General features: G+C 44.2%; 1 protein-coding gene across 1 annotated transcript in view; it reads right to left on the minus strand.

The window, feature by feature from the left end:
- The window catches only part of ATP6V0A4 (ATPase H+ transporting V0 subunit a4), a 47,739-nt gene that overhangs the window by 8,150 nt on the left and 22,132 nt on the right, over nucleotides 1-17,457 (minus strand). Inside the window, 11 exon segments of the mRNA XM_049774419.1 lie at nucleotides 212-313; nucleotides 5,074-5,100; nucleotides 5,102-5,244; nucleotides 5,247-5,296; nucleotides 5,827-5,948; nucleotides 11,466-11,483; nucleotides 11,485-11,560; nucleotides 12,086-12,243; nucleotides 15,392-15,531; nucleotides 16,477-16,504; nucleotides 16,506-16,628. Of these exon segments, the coding sequence (XP_049630376.1) occupies nucleotides 212-313; nucleotides 5,074-5,100; nucleotides 5,102-5,244; nucleotides 5,247-5,296; nucleotides 5,827-5,948; nucleotides 11,466-11,483; nucleotides 11,485-11,560; nucleotides 12,086-12,243; nucleotides 15,392-15,531; nucleotides 16,477-16,504; nucleotides 16,506-16,628 (987 nt within the window).

Genomic DNA, 17,457 nt, shown 5'->3' on the forward strand with positions numbered 1-17,457 from the left:
TTCTCAAGGCTCCTGCCTCTTCCCTACCCCACTTCCCTTCTCAAGGTTGCCCTCCTCTCTCTCCACTTCATAGTGGAGACTCCTAGTAGTAATCACACCTTTCTCCAGCAACAAGACTCTTATGTGTCCAAAATTCTCTTCATGTTCTACATTTCTCCACAAGGAGCCCCAATCCTGCCCACAAGAGCAAATTGAAATGAATGTTCCTTACCTGGGATTTCCGATGATTGGCTCTAAGAATAAAAGGCTTGATCAAAAGCATCCAGGGCACCGAAATCAAAGCCATAACAACTAAGAAACTTTGGACTTCTTGCTGCAAGATCAAAATGTCAGATACTGTTAGTTAAGGCCTTGATGCTGCTTATCTTAAGTGTAAAAAGATCAATGTGTGCTCTTCTGACTTTGTACCATGGTGAGAGAGCTAACACATGACAGAGTTCATTCCACCATCACCATTTAAATATTTTTACTGCTGAAATACCAGGCGTAATGCCACCAATACTGTGATGGGGCTCTAGAAACTCACTTTTTTTTATTCTTTTTCCTCCCCTTAAGCAACTCCACCCATAGTCCTTTGAAAGAGAAGCATTCCCGAGACACACCATAAGGCAAACTAGATCTGTCCCATGGGGGTCATTACACCCTCCATGAACCCAACTGGTCACTGTATAAATCCAAAGTCACTATCAGTAGGGGCACCTTTAAACCACAAACAATATCTCCAATTCTAGATCATTATCAGAGCTCTCTTGCTCTCTCTCTCTCTTAAAAACAAAAACTACTCAGGGTCCGGGCGGTGGTGCGCCTAAAGGTTAAGGTGCCTGCCTTGCCTGCCGCTAGCCTTGGACGGACCGCGGTTCGATCCCCCGTTGTCCCCATATGGTCCCCAAGCCAGGAGCAAATTCTGAGCGCATAGCCAGGAGTAACCCCTGAGCCGTCACAAGGTGTGGCCCAAAAACAAATCAAAACAAAACAAACAAAAAAAAACCCTACTCAAACAAAACAAAAACCACGCACACAAGAATGAAAAAAAAAAACAAAACTACTCACACTGTCCCCCCTCATACACTATACTACAGAGTGAATGGCCCTATAGATATATTCTTCTCAGGTCTACTCTCCTGCATGTGGGCTGCAAGTGTACACTTTTTTTTTGGTAGGATTTTTTAAATTATGATAATGCATGATTTACCATATTGTTCCTAATACAGTTGTTTCAGGCATTTAATGTTTCAACACTAATCCCACCACCCAATTGTGACACTTCCTTCCATCCACTGCTCCCCAGTTTCTCACCCACCACTCCAGCTGGCCTCCTTGCAGGCACAAATTTACTTCAAATTGTTTTGGTATATCACAAAGGCAAATGAGATTATCAAAAATTATCAAAATTTAGACAGAGTGAGAGGGCCAAGCATATATATTCAATTCATTTGGAGATATAAAAAATAGTTAAAAAATAGTGTGAAAACTGGGGCCAGAGATGATAGCATGGAAGATGGAAGCTAGGGTGTTTGCCTGGCATGCAGAAGGATGGTGGGTTCGAATCCCCAGCATCCCATATGGTCCCCCCGAGTCTTGCCAAGACAATTTCTGAGTGTAGAGCAGAAGTAATTCCTGAGCGCTGCCTGGGTGTGACCCAAAAAACCAATAATAATAATAATAATAATAATAATAATAATAATAATAATAATACCCAAAGGACAAAGAAAATGAGGGCCAGAATGACTGGTCCAAATTCTTACTGCTGAAATGCCAGGTCCATGTTTAATATACTGAGGGCTCTGGGAACTCACTTTCTTGATTCATTCCTTTCTAAGAAAGTTAACTGTAGTAAGTAAGAAACTTGTAGGGGAATGCAGGGTAGGGGTGCTATAGAGACCTTGCTTATACATCTTGGCATTATAATAATAAACCTGTGATGACTCCAGTTGAGGCAGGGGAGGAAGAATGGAAGGAGAGTGACCAGGAGGCACATACCTCTAGAACTAAGTCCCGTTGGATGTCATATATAATGGGGACATTATATAATGGAACATCATATATAATGGGACAGCCACCTAACAAAGATGAATGATAGATAGGAAAGTTGCTCTCTAGAAGAATAAATCTTGGGGAATCATAAGGAAAATACAGTGGGTAAGGTGTTTGTACTTCCGCTCGCCACAAACCGGTTCTATTCCCAGTACCACATTGGTCCCCTGAGTCCTATGAAAGAGTGGTCCCTGAGTGAAGAGCCAGCAGCAAGGCTGAGCACCATCGAGTGTAACCCCCACAAACAAAACAATGACTCTTATGGGTTCTCAGCATCAGGTGATTTCCCCCCCACCTTTATTTACTTCTTATGATTGTAACTTTCTTTTGGGAGCAGGGACTATAGGGATGGTTCCACACCCCTGTGATGATGCTCAGGGTTTAATCCTGGCTCTGTACTCACGGAAATCACTCTTCTTTTTTTTTTTTTTTTTGTGGTTTTTGGGTCACACCCGGCAGTGCTCAGGGGTTTTTCCTGCTCCGTGCTCAGAAATTGCTCCTGGCAGGCACGGGGGACCATATGGGATGCCGGGATTTGAAACCGATGACCTTCTGATGAAAGGTAAACGCCCTTACCTCCCATGCTATCTCTCCGGCCCCAGGAATCACTCTTGGCTGGGATCAGGGGACTATATTAGGTGCTGGGAATTGAAGCCAGGTTGTGTCAGCAGATAAGCACCCCTACCTGCTGTACCTATTTCCTCTACCCCCCATTCTTACTGCTTCTGAGGAGATAGTGTATAGCTGAACTACTGGCTAATGATGATCTATTAAGCAATCAGTGAGCCTATGCTAATTATTTATATGTAAATCAATGTATGCAAATCACACTCTGGACACCGTATATCTTAAAACCTATACAATGATGTTTGATCATCATTTCTCAATAAAAACTGGGAGAATAGATGCAACTAAAGATAACTAAAAACACTGATGTTTAGGGGGGGAAATTCCTGCGGAGAATTTTAAGGGGAAAAATTATGTTAGAGGAAAATAATTCTAGGGGAAGCATGATTTTAACTAGGATCCTAAGTTGAAGAACTGAAGTGGAAACAAAGCTTAGAAGCATCCTGGCCAAACATTAGCTAGCCAGGAAACTACAGCTGAGAGCAGAGACTTTCTATAGGACCTCTCCTCTCTGAAAGTCTATCTGCAACCACTATTATCAGGTCACGTCTGGGAGAGCGTTAGAGAGGAAGAACTATTTGTGTCACAAAAATTTACAGAGCTATTTTGTTGTTGTTTTGGGCCACACCAGCGGTGCTAGGGGTTACTCCTAGCTGTCTGCTCAGAAATCGCTCCTGGCAGGCATGGGGGACCATATGGGATGCCAGGATTTGAACCACCATCAGTCCTGGGTCAGCTTGCCAGGCAAACGCCCTACTGCTGTGCTATCTCTCTGGCCCAACAGAGCTTTTTTTTTTTTTTTTTTTTTTTTTGGTTTTTGGCCATACACCCATTTGACGCTCAGGGGTTACTCCTGGCCTAAAAGCTCAGAGAAATCGCTCCTGGCTTGGGGGACCATATGGGATGCTGGGATGGATCGAACCGCAGTCCATTCTAGGCTAACGCTTGCAAGACACTTTACCTCTAGCGCCATCGGCAGGCACCCCCAACAGAGCTATTTTTAAAACAGATTCCACAGATAGACAGTGAGATTGGATGAGGCAGAAGAGCAAGAGAGCTACTGCAATGAGATAGATGTTTCATGGAAGAAGAGCTGAAAAGATAGAACTATTTAACTGGGCTTATAGAAGAGCATGGTTCCCAATCTATCGAGAACCCCTGTGCCTGTGTGAACACAGGAGATCCCCTTCTGAAACTTGGTTTTCTCTCCTAGGGAGACTGTGACCTTAACTGGAATTTACATCTGTTTGTTTGCTGGGAGACGTGGAGGCCATGCACCCCTGCATTACTCAGGAGCTCAATGCTCAGGTGAAACTCCTGGCAATTTTGGGGGGAACCAGATGCATTGGTAAGAATCAAACCAGGGTCAGTTATGTCCAAGGTACCTTACAGCCTGTACTACCTCTTTGGCCCTGAAATTTATTTTTAGAATCAAATAAAAATTAAGATATGGGGCCGGGCGGTGGCGCTCGAGGTAAGGTGCCTGCCTTACCTGCGCTAGCCTAGGAGACGGACCGCGGTTCGATCCCCCGGCGCCCCATATGGTCCCCCAAGCCAGGAGCGACTTCTGAGCGCATAGCCAGGAGTAACCCCTGAGCGTCACCGGGTGTGGCCCAAAAAAAAAAAAAAAAAAAAAAAAAAAAAAAAAAAAAAAAAAAAATTAAGATATAAGGGATAGTTAGACCCTTTGTAGTTTTGTTTTTTGGTGGGTTTTTTTTGGGGGGGTGTTGGGCCACACCGGTGACGCTCAGGGGTTATTCCTGCCTATGCACTCAGAAATCACTCCTGGCTTGGGGGAACTTATGGGACAGGGGGATCGAACCGTGGTCTGTCCCTAGGTTAGCGCATGCAAGGCAAATGCTCTACCACTTGCACCATCTCTACGGCCCCGACCCCTTTGTAGTTTTAAGTCATTCCATGGGAATTATTTCTGTCTCTTTTTTCATACAAACAAATCAAATCCAGCCCAATAACCTTCCACTCATGTATCAACTCCACTGGGGAAATGGCTGGGCAGCCCCAAAAACTCTGCCTCTGAACATGTGAGTTCACCTAATAAATAACTTTCTGAAATTTATATTTGTTTGTCTTTATCTCTTTGGTTTTTTTTGTTTGCTTGTTTCTATGGACTACACTGCTTGTGTTCAGGGCTTACTCTGGCTTTACACCCAGGGATTATTCCTGGCAGGCTTGCAGAACCATATGGGATGGTGGGAATCAAACCTGGGTCTGCTCTGTGTGAGGCATGCATCCTACCCACTCACTGTGCTATTTGTCTAACTCAGAACTTTCTGGGATTTAAAGGAGCAAACACCCAGTCTTGCACAAACCTACTTTGTGTATGATCCCCAACGTTTGAGAGAAGTTGGGTACAAGCAAGTGCGTAAAAGGGGAAAATAATCCCATACATACCTGATGTGAGTAGAGGGGTCCATTGGAGAGGGTCGTTATAGTTAAATAGAAAACATGTTGATAAAGTGGATGAGATGCTGGGGGCATGTTGGGACATATAAACATCATAGTGACCACCCATTTGAAAAAGGATCATGAAGACCAGGTATCCGAACAGGCACAAAATAAAATCATCTCAGGGATGAATTGCAGGATGATGCTTGATATAAATCTCCTGAAATATCTGGAGGTGAGAAACATGAGGTTAGCAAGTAACTAATTACTCTTGAACTCAGGAATAAATCTACCCTAACATCGTTCTACTCCTCTAGCAAAGCGGAGAGATTCGAGGGGGGATGAGAGGTTAAAGAGGAAGGAAGGTGTCTGCATAAAATATTCACAAAGAAACCAGGATTAGAGGGAAAAAAAAAACAAGGTAGGAGCTGGGATTATAGCTTCAGCTTGTAAAAGTGTCCAACTTGCAAATATGAAGCCTTGCAGAGGGAGGGAGGGAGGGAGGGGAGGGGAGGAAGGAAGGGATGGGAGAAGGAGGGAGGAGACTAGGGAGGAGGGAGGAAGGAAGAAGGAAGGAAAGGAAGGAAGGAAGGCAGGAAGGAAGGAAGGAAGGAAGGAAAGGAGGGGAAAAGGGAGGAAAATGGAAGGAAGGAATGGAGAAGGAATAAAGGAAGGAAGGGAGGAAGGAAGGAAAGGGACGGGAGGGAAGGAGAGAGAAAGAAAGGAAGGAAGGAGAAGAGAGAGAATTGTGAAACTCACAATATGATTGAAAAGGCTCGAGAAATAACTCCAAAAACCATGTGAACAATTCCAGGACAACAGACATCTTCCATCTTATAAGAGTTCCAAAAGGTGAGCTTGTTTGTTGCCAAGTTCCAAATCTGGTGGAAGAAAAGGTTGCAAGAAAACACCTGAGTCAGCAGTCTCCCTAGTTCTACTCTAAACTAGGGGGCGAAAGGGTGGGCAGCTCTAGGAGTGCGGCCTGCAGAGGGCGCTGTGGAGCCCATGTCTGAGCTACAACAGGACTACCCTGGCCCACCTGGCTGGCTGACCAGTCCCTACAGGTTCACTGGGTAGTGGTGAGGGCAGGGGGGCCAGCCTATCTGCCTGATGACCTTCCCTCCCTGTACTATCACTTTAGGCCTAGAACTTATCAGATCCAGGGCCTGTCTGATGGCCTAACAGAGCTCACATTTAAGGGCCAGGTACAGACTAAGTTTTGGCATGCATGTTCTCATATTATTCTAATTAAAGCCTATATGAGATAGACATACGTATTCCCATTTCACAGATAAGGAATGTTCAGGTAGGGTAATAAATTAAACACACACATTGGAAGAACTCAGATAACAGCAAATACAGATTCTCTATTAAAAAAACAGACTCTCTTCTGGGAATTTAACATGTAAAACTACTTTGATCAGAGAAGGGCCTCTGGGTGAGTACTATGACATTCATTTTACAGATGAGGGAACAGAAGGAGGGAAAAAATAGCAAGCAACTAGAAAAGCTGAGATTTAAACCTAGGCTGCCTGGGGCCAGAGACATAGTACAAGCAGGTAGGATGCTTGCCTTGCCTGTGACTGACCAGGGTTCAATCCCTAGTAACCTACGTGGTTCCTTGAGCAAAGCAGAAGTGATTCCTGAGTGCAGAATCATCATTAACCCCTAAGCTTTGCAGGTATCACCCCAAAATAAATCAATTTATCGAATATAATTTAATTTAAAAAATAGATAAACTTGGGGCCAGAGAGATAGCATGGAGGCAAGGTGTTTGCCTTGCATGCAGAAGGACAGCGGTTCGAATCCCGATATCCCATATGGTCCCCAGAACCTGCCAGGAGCAATTTCTGAGCATAGAGCCAGAAATAACACCTGAGCTCCGCTGAATGTGACCCGAAAACAAAAAAAAAAAAAAAAAAATAGATAGGGCCCGGAGAGATAGCACAGCGGTGTTTGCCTTGCAAGCAGCCGATCCAAAGACCAAAGGTGGTTGGTTCGAATCCCGGTGTCCCATATGGTCCCCTGTGCCTGCCAGGAGCTATTTCTGAGCAGACAGCCAGGAGTAACTTCTGAGCACCGCCGGGTGGCCCAAAAACCAAAAAAAAAAAAAAAAAACTCATGTTGCCTAAAACCCAAGTTGATGGCACTTCAACCTCATGATATGTTTTAGTACAAAATAGTCGTAAATACCTACTTGATGCTGATACCCAGCACAGGTGGTGAATTGATTCACAACTAGATGATGAACTGAGTTAATAGAGGCAAGCTGTGGAAATTTAGATTCTGTCCAAGTCAAAGTCTTCTAGAGGCTTTTGCTAACAGACACAGAAATGCTGTCTAAAGGATCTCTCTGGGGACCAGGATCTCAGAACAGCAGGAGAGGCAGATCTTCCCTTTCATATGATTCTGAGATGAACATGTTGACATCAGCGCTGCAATTTGTGTTAATTAAGCCACAGTTAAGTGTGAGTCACCAGTGGCATACGCCAGCACCAGTGTGTTAAATGGATTTTAATTAACAAATGAAGTGATAAGAGACAAGCACTTAATTAGATCAAATTAATAAATATGGTTTGAAACCGCAATTCATGGACCTGCTATTTAAAACAATTCTAGGGAGAGTGTCAATGTTACAAAGAAGTCACTTGTTTTTCCCATCATCCAGACTGGTCTTTTACTCTCACGTTTTCTCTTTCTTTTCTAGCTGGTGGACAGATGATAAAATTGCACACAGAGAAGAAATGGCACACCACTCCGTTCTGAAATGTGAAATGCTCCGACCTTTGTGAGGCAAACTCGGGGAATAGAAGTTGCTGGTGATTAGGTGCAGGCAGAGGGAGGAAGAACAGAGGAAGGGGTGAGATTCTATGCTGAGAAAAGTCCACAAAACCCTAAAATCACCTCCCCTCTCTCCCTTGCCAGCTGCTGTGCCAATTATTAAATTCCTCACACCAGGTTTACCTATGAAAATAATCCCTGCTTATATGTTTATGCCACTTTTTATGCATATGCTACTTTTATTTTATGTATATATTAATATGTATATATTGTATATATTTCTATATATTATATATAAACACACATATATAATATATAGATATTGTATATATTATATCTATGTATTATATATAAATATTTCATATTTTTATTTATTTTATATTGTATACTTATTTATATGTATTTTACATTAAATAATAGATAGTATGTTATATTATATATTATTTTATATATTATATAATATATGATATATTATGATGATATAATATATTAATATTATATATGGCATATAATTATATATTATATAGTATATAATATATTGCTATATATTATACATGTGTATATGTTTATATTTTTATTATATACCACTTTTATTTATGTATTTATTTCATGTATATGCCACTTTTCTACTACTTTGCAGCTTTCAAGGACTTCACTGACAGACAAAACTCAGGATGCCATCGTTCCTGAGTAGCAAATATGAACAAATCCTGAGGATTTGGGGGGGGGTGTTTTCTGATTCTAGGCACAGAGAAGCTGGCAGAGAGGAGACCTGTGGGGAAATTGAACAGGAAAGGACCCATGGTAGAGAGACTGGAAAGCAATGAGAGGGCCAGCCCTGTCTTCACCACAGACAGCAATTTTAGCTGAGGTCTCGGGTTCTTTCCCACAAAGACCTTGGAAGAGACAGTCATGGACAACCCTTTCCTGATGAGGTCTAGGCAATTCATATTCATTTGGAACACAAGACTGCCACCTGGTGTCAATTTGTAACATAAATCTGAGTGAGAGAGAGAGAGACAGAGAGAGAGACAGAGAGAGAAAGAGAGAGACACAGAGAGAGACAGACAGAGAGACAGAGACAGAGAGACAGAGACAGATAGAGAAAGACAGACAGAGAGACAGACAGAGACAGAGAGACAGAGAGAGAGACATAAACATGAGTCCAGTGAGTGTGTGTCAATTTATATGTCACTATATATAAATATAAATCCAGTGTGTGTGTGTGTGTGTGTAAACTCAGATGCACTTGAGATACAATAACAAACAGAAACTAACACATACTTTAAAAAAATTTGTGTCAATGATATGCAGTAAAATAATGTGAGAGTAAAGAGGAATCATTACTTTACAAGGAAGAAGGGAAGAGTACCCTCGGGGTCTCAAACTCAAGGCCTGCGGGCAACAAACGGCCCTCCGTACAACATTTTGTGGCCCTGCCCTAGAGGAATCTTTTTTTGTTTTGTTTTGTTTTAGTTGTTTGGGTCACACCCCCCAATGTTCAAGGCTTACTACTGACTTTGCACTCAAGGATCACCCCGACTTTGCCTCCTGCAGCCCCCAGGTAAATTGAGTTTGAGACCCCTACCTAAAGGAATCGCCAAAGCCAGAAGCTGATACAAGGATGATGTTCCACTCTGGGATGCCTTGCATCCCTTCCAAGGATGCATCAGTCCTTTCTGTCACTCCTTTTATTTCGGGGGGGCCCTCTCCTCACTTTTGAGAACTCTGAACTTTGTTGCCTTTCTTATTACATACAATCTCTCTTGTTCACTAGTTGACTTCTTCTAGAATTCTTTTCTGCATGAGACCATACAATTGAGATTCTTCAGTCAGAAATCAGGACTTCTTTGCTGCAAAGAGCAATTTTTGCTCCTACCTGAGATCATGGATCCCTAAACACCAGATCCTGGGGACCAATTCTGAAGCCTGGAAGATCCCATGGGTCTCAGGTACAGAGTGTTGACTGTGTCGTAGGATGAGGTGACCCTATTGTCTGCCCACACAGGGGTTCTTAGTGGGCTTTGAACAGTCTAAATAAATCTCAGAAACTTCCTTAGAGAAACTATGGAGGTGGGGAAGGGAAAAAGCAGTAGAGTGCCCATGACCTTCCCACTCCCACTACAGGAATGTTAAAAGGATAATAAGGGAACCCACAAAAATTCTACCTAAGTTGAATTTAAATGAATAGTCTACTTTTTCTTTAAAGGAAAAAGTACCAAGTAGCACTCAATGTGAAATGGATAATTTGTTGATTTGTATTTGTTTTTTTTTATAGGGGATGGTGTTCAGGGCTTATTCCTATTGAGGTGGGGATGGAACCAGGATTAACCTCTATAAGGCAAGTCCCTTAACCCTGCACTGTTTCTCTAGCCCAGTTTATTATTTAATGGAGGTGAGAATTTGGGGGTAGGGAGGCATATAATGCGCTGTGCTCAAGAACACTAAAAAATGCCCGGGGCTGCCAAATCAAGATTCTGTCCATTAGGCCAAATGGTTTAATGTTGTCTGGTGATAGCCAGGGCTCAGGTGAGCTGTATTGGAGTCACCAAGACAATACCTAGAGATGCTCAGAGCCTACAGAGCTCTGTATCCAGAGCTACACCTGTCTCTTGGGGAGTGTATGGTGTTAGGTATCTAAGCAGGGTCTTACACATGCATTGTTTATTCTCCATGCTTTCTGAGTCACCTCCTTCTGAAATTGCTCTTTTATTTATTTTATTTTATTTATTTGATTTGGGGGCCACATTTGGCAATGCTCAGGGTTACTCCTGGCTCTGCACTCAGAAATCCCTCCTGGCAGACTCAGAGGACCATATGGGATTCTGGGAATTGAACCCAGGCCCCTCCTGGGTTGATCTCGTGAAATGACTCTTTTAAATCACCTTGTAAGTACTGAACAAATTAAACCTGTAATGCTAAAGGCTCCTGGGGCAAAGAGCAGGCAGAAGTTAGACTGCTTATTTAATTTGCATACTTTCCAGGTAAACAAGAGGGTTTCAAAGAAGCACCCATTAAGTTTGATGCATATATTTTGGGAACTGTAAGAAAAATAGTGCCAGAGTGGGGCAAAGGGTACTGGTAGGACTTTTGCTCCAATCCTCTGCAGGGTTGTTCCCAGAGACTGAGAGACAGGTCATTTCTCCCTCCTGCCACATGGGCAAGCTCTGACCCAACCCCTAGAAAGTTCTTTCCTAAATTTGTTTTGTTTTTGTTGTGGGTGGGGCACATCCAGTGGTACTCTAGGGTTACTCCTGACTCTGCACTCAGGGATCACTCCTGGTAGTGCTCAGGAAACCATATGGGATGCTGGGGGTCTAACCAGGTCCACTGCATGAAAGGCAAATGTCCTACTCATTATACTAATGCTCTGCTCCTCTCTCATGAGTTTTTTTGTTTGTTTGTTTTTTGTTTTTGGACCACACCCGGCAGTGCTCAGGGGTCACTCCTGGCTGTCTGCTCAGAAATAGCTCCTGGCAGGCACAGGGGACCATATGGGGACACCGGGATTCGAACCAACCACCTTTGGTCCTGGATTGGCTGCTTGCAAGGCAACCGCCGCTGTGCTATCTCTCCGGGTCCTCTCATGAGTTTTAAACCCCAGAAAATGTTCTTACCGGATCAATCCCAAAAGGGGTATGGATTTCCGGAGTACACCCCAGGCACAGCTGGATTCAGCTGCAAATACTGGTTGGATTCCAAGTCATGCATGCTGCAGAGAGGAAGGAGAAACAAACACAAAGCTGATGATCAGTCACAGCTCTGACAAGCCCTACAAGGGCCCAGGTCATAACCTGACTATGGGGACTGTCCCCCACCAGTCTAGCCCAGTAATTAGGTAGTGGGGTCCTATCTACCAGGTACAGGATCATCTCAGGAGCAGAGGCTACAAATACTGTTATTCGGTGCCCCAAGAGTTCTCACTCAGAGTTTCCCAGATTCTCTCAGCCTTAGCCTAAGGAACATAAGTGGGGGAAGGGGACACATATGTAGCAATGGAGGCTGGGTGAAGGGTACAGCTCAGAAATAAAGCCCTGGGACCAGCCTGGGAAAGCTGTTACTTGCAAAACCCTGACTTCTGTGTCCTCAAAGGTCTTACATCAGTGTCCCTTTCTATTTGTTTGTTTACAGAGGTTTTGGGGGTCACATCAGGCAGTGCTCAGATTTTACCCTGCCTCTACACTCAGAGATACTCTGGACAGTGCTTGGGGAACTATATGGGGTACCGCTGCCTTACTTCCAGGAGCCATTTCGGAACATGGGCCGGACACTCCAGGAAGAGCCGAAGATGTTGAGAGACTTGGAGAAGCAGTCGTTGTAAATGAGGCCCGTGTAGATGGAGAAGATCCCCATGAGCAGGATCAGATAGCGTCCGTGGAAGAAGGTGTTCCAGATCTGGCCTCAGGGGGGACAGAGAGGAGCAGGTCAATGACACCCCCCCATCAAAGGACATGTGTTCTATAGAAGGCTCCATCACCTCTCAGCTCAGAGTGTATTTGGGGCTCTGTACAGAGGGGTTGGGTACAACGTTTTCCTAAGAAAATGACTTTACAAAGCACCACAATCCAGGAATGATGGGGGATAGGGAGGCATGAAGCCCAAGACTGGTAAATGTGACAGCTGTTGCTGTGACAACAATGACAGATATCATGGGAGTTTTTTGGTTTGTTTGTTTTGCTTTTTGGGCCACACCCGGTGATGTCCAGGGGTTACTCCTGGCTCTGCATTCAGAAATCGTTCCTGGCTTGGGGGACCTTATGAGATGCTGGGGATCGAACCCAGGTCCATCCTGGGTCAGCAGCATTCAAGGTAAACACCCTACCACTGTGCAATCTGTGCTCTGGTCCCAAGGTATCATGTTTCTGATTAGAATATATAGGCAGGAGCCAGAACAATAGTCCAGCAGGGAGGACATTTGCCTTGCACAGGGCCAACTTGGGTATGATTCCCTAGTTCCCATATGGTTCCCCTGAGCCTGCCAGGAGTAATTTCTGAGCACAGAACCAGGAGTAACCCATAGGTATCACTGGATGTGGCCAAAAAAAAAAAAAAAAAGAAAGAAGGAAAATATGGGTCAGGGTGATAGTACGAGAGTAGGGCATTTGCTGTGTATGAGGCCAAACTGGGGTTGATCCCAGCATCTAAAATAGTCCCCAAGCACTGCCAGGAGTAATTCCTAAACGCAGAGCCAAAAGTAACTCCTGAGCTCTGCCAGATGTGGCCAATAAATAAATAAGTAAATAAATATAAACCAAGCAAGAAAGAAAAGAAAATACAAGTAAAAGTCGAAGCTGCTAAGGAAGGGATCTGAGGGCCAATGATTCCCATGGCTCTCAGGAAACCATCCCTGGGCTGACCTCATGTGGCTGCTAAATTGAACAGTAAAGTCAACTATATTCTCTTGGGGGCTGGAAAGATTATCCAGTGGGTAATGCTTGCCTAAAACATAGTCAATCTGGGTTTGATCCTCAGCACCACTTAGGGTCCTTCAAACTCAGCCAGTGGCAGAGCCAGTAACAAGCTCTGAGCATTACCAGGTGTGGCCCCCCAAATAAAACGAACCCTATCCTCCTGGGAGAGGGGTCTTGTCTTTCTAAAGCACCACCCTGAATCTGTCCCTTCAGGAGAAGGAATTGCCTTCTGGGATGAGTGCAGGATATAGAGTAACCACTGTAGAACTGAGACTTTAACTATTTTTTACAGAAATGTCACGGGTATAAATGCTTGTCTCAGAAAACCTCTGTGGGTGGATGATTAACTCACAGGCATACTGCTGACTACCCTCAGACTCCACCACTGACCCTGCTGTACATTGGGGGAGAGGGGGAATATGAGGGGGTGGGTGTTAGTGGGAGGAAGGAGACAAATTCCTGAAATGCAGAAGTCAGTCCAGTGCAGGTCTCCACTTTGTAAAAAAAAAAAAAAAAAAAAAAAAAAAAAGGCACCAGCTAACCTGAGTGAGAAGTGACACAGAGGAATTAATTTTGAAATAATGGACACACACTCTGGGCTTTCTTTCCTTTCCAAGACTCTCTCTTCAGAGACCCTATGGATTGGAAGGCAAGGCAAACTGTGTTCTCTCTATCTCTATCTCTCTTTGTCTCTCTCTGCGTCGCTGTATCTCTTTCTCCTTCCCTCTATTTTTCTTTTGCCCCTCTCTCAATCTCCTCTGAATAAATTTTCTTTTTTTCTTTTTTCTTTTCTTGGTTTTTGGGCCACACCTGGCAGCGCTCAGGGGTTCCTCCTGGCTTTGTACTCAGAAATAAATTCCTGGCAGGCACAGGGGACAATATGAGATGCCAGGATTTGAATCATCTATTCTGGATTGGCTGCAGGCAAGGCAAATTCCCTACCGCTGTGTTATCTCTCTGGTCCCCATCTGAGTAAATTTCTTAAAATAAAACTTTTACTTCACTAAAAGAAAATAGGTCTTGATATTCAGGATTTTTTTTAGTATATTTGGGCTGGAGATACCAAGCAGTGCTCAGAGGCCCCAGACACAACAGAGACTACACACAGAGGTGCTGGGGGGGGGGGGGCACAGGTGTTTGGAAGCAAACTTGGGTTTTGCAGGGCAGCTGCGAGCTCTGCTCCCAGGGCTCTCCCAGCCCTTCTCAATGCTTATTTGTAGGGAAGATTTGAAAAGTGGAATTAGCACTACTCCCAGTTCAGGATTTAGGAATTACTCCCAGCAGCCTCCAGGTTAACCTGCAATGCCAGCGATCTCATTTGGATCTCCGACATGCCAAGCACATGCTCCTGCCTTTCAAGCCATCTCTAGATTCTCTTCTCAGTATTTGCTAAAACCAGAAAGAGTACGGCTCCATCATGAAAAGGCATCTGTGGTATTTTATGTCAAAAAGGAAAGCTACAATTTCTATGTGATACTTGATACCAACATTTGAAGATGTCATTGTTGGGCATACAGTCAAGAAAGCATTGGAAAGACCTACACACGAATTCATTCTATTTGAGTCTCCCTAGGTAATTAGTACATTAAAATAATACCAATATGTTTCATAATGAACATATATTGCTTTTATAATTGGGAGAATTGACTTGGGGGGCTTAAAAAAAAGAAAAAGAGCAATGAATACCTATCAAGTCCCATGCAAAAATTTAAGATATGTGGGTCAGAGTAGCAGTTCAGCTGGGAGGGTACTTGCCTTATATGCAGCTGACCCAGGTTTGGTCCCCAGCATCCCATATGGTCCTTAAATCACCTTCAGGAGTGATTCCTGAATAACATCAAATGTTACCCCCCCCCAAAATAAAACAAACAAAAACAATGATAAGGACAGGGGCCATGAGGAGGCTTGACAAAGCAGAAGGTGGGCAAGCATGTGTGTGTTGTGTGTGGACAAGTGTGTGTATATGTTTGCAGGATCCTTCATGCAAAGACCCATCCCTTTGAGCAAGTGATTTTCTGCTTACTCTGTTCCCCTCCCCTTAGTTTTCATGAGCATGGTGCTCTGTATGGTGACAATCTGCACTTAAAACTTAAAAACCAAAGAGACCAGGCATGACCTTAACTGGTACCCACCTCGTTGTTGGATTTCTGGGCTAGTAGCTGCCTCTCATTCAGCACCATCCACAGTGCAGCCAGGAGCATCACAGTTCCATGCCCACAGTCTCCAAACATCACGGCAAACAGGAAGGGGAAGGTGATGATGGTGTAGGGAGCTGCAGAGCAGGACACAGCAGTCTGAGTGTTAGCATCCTCCAGGATACCCCTGCAGATTTCTCTCTCCATAGCTCTGGCTCCTTGATTGTACCCTGGGATCTCTATTAGACCCTCCTCCTGGTTAGCTCGTGCAAGGCAAATGCCCTATCACTTGCGCCACCACACCGCCCCTGGTCTACCCCTTTAATAGCACAAACCAGGCTACCAAGATCAACGATATAAATGCCCACTATGACTCCTGCCTTTCTACTTTGGGGTGTTCCCATCTCTCCCACACAATCATGGGGCTGTGAAAATTTCTAGAGATTATCCTCTGTGATTTGGTGAAGGAAACAGAAATTGAATTCAGCTGCAAGACCAGGCTACCATTTTCAAGGAAATCTTGACAAAGAACCAGTTCTTCCCGAATTAAAGAAGAACATAGGGCCCGGAGAGATAGCACAGCGGCATTTGCTTTGCAAGCAGCTGATCCAGGACCAAAGGTGGTTGGTTCGAATCCCGGTGTCCCATATGGTCCCCTGTGCCTGCAGGGAGTTATTTCTGAGCCGACAGCCAGGAGTAACCCCTGAGCAATGCCCGTGTGTGGACCAAAAACAAAAAAAAAAAAAAAAAAAAAAAGAAGAAGAAGAGCATAAGGGGCTGAAGCGGCACAGCAGTAGAGTGTTTGCTTTGCATGCTGCTGACCTAGGATGGACTGCGGTTTGATCCCCTGGCATCCCAAGCCAGGAGCAATTTCTGAGTGCAGAGCCAGGAGTGACCCCAAGCGTCACTGGGTGTGGCCCAAAAACAAACAAAAGTTTAGAAAAAAAAGAAGAACACAAAAGGTGAGCATACCAGAATGTTACAGATTTAGCCATTTACTTTCCATGTGATTTCGGAGGTCCATATTCTCCAAAGATTTACCTGGATGCCACCCAGCCCAGAACTACCATCAGACCCTTTACCTGGGTTTATCTCCCGGTAACTGCCCACAGCCATATGCATCGACGATATTCTGGAAGCCTGCAGTGAATTTATTGGTCCGGTTAAAGGTAGGAGGATCTGCTTTCGTCTGTACTGCAGTCAGGATGGGGGCCATGGAGGAGCCGCTCATTTCCTGCAAAAAAGAACGATGGGATGTTGTGTTAAAAAGAAAAAAAATGATACTCAAGTAGGGCATGAGCAGAGTTCACAGTCCAACTCTTCCACCACTGACTCAGAACTTGGGGCGAACCCTAGATCCTAGTCTCATGGTTGTGTATTTAAAAGTTGATGCTTCTCTAGGACCTACCACATGGACTTTACAGGAGCTTTTTCAAGGGGAGTTGCTCCAATTCTCCTGCTCCTGAAGTTTCCCCAGGTATAATTTCTCTATTCCAACATTTCTCAACCGTAAGTCAGATGGCCCATCTGTGAGTCCCTGGGATATTCCAAGAGCGTCACAGGTGAAAATCACATAAGTGGTAGGGGAAGGATGATGTGAGACTATGGGACCAATCATGAAGATGAAAATAAGGGGGACACACAGAAGAAAGCCAGGGTTGGAAAAAGGTTGAAAGAAATCCACATCTTCGCAATGCTAATTTTCTGTGTTCCAGACAAGAGCCAGTCCACAGGTATAGGGTCATATCTCATTGTGGTTTTGTTTACATATCCTTTTTCCTTATTGTTATGGCAATGACCAAGGGCCACACATTTGGTTGTAGTGTTCACATATGTCTAGTTTTGCTGTTTTTGTCATAGTTATGGCACTCATGTTGTTATGGTGCCTAAACAGCTGAGAGCCAGGAGTGCTGGAAACAAACTCGAGGGTTCATACTTGCAAAGTAGGGTGCTTTCCCACTAAACTATCCCCAGCACCCTGCAGGTTTTCTTCTGTTTTTTTTCCTTCTCTCCACTTGCTTCCCTCAAGAGCTGAGAGATAGCCCAAAGGAACTGAGCACATA

This window comes from Suncus etruscus, chromosome 1 (genome assembly GCF_024139225.1).
Source record: "Suncus etruscus isolate mSunEtr1 chromosome 1, mSunEtr1.pri.cur, whole genome shotgun sequence".
NCBI classification, from domain to species: Eukaryota; Metazoa; Chordata; class Mammalia; order Eulipotyphla; family Soricidae; genus Suncus; species Suncus etruscus.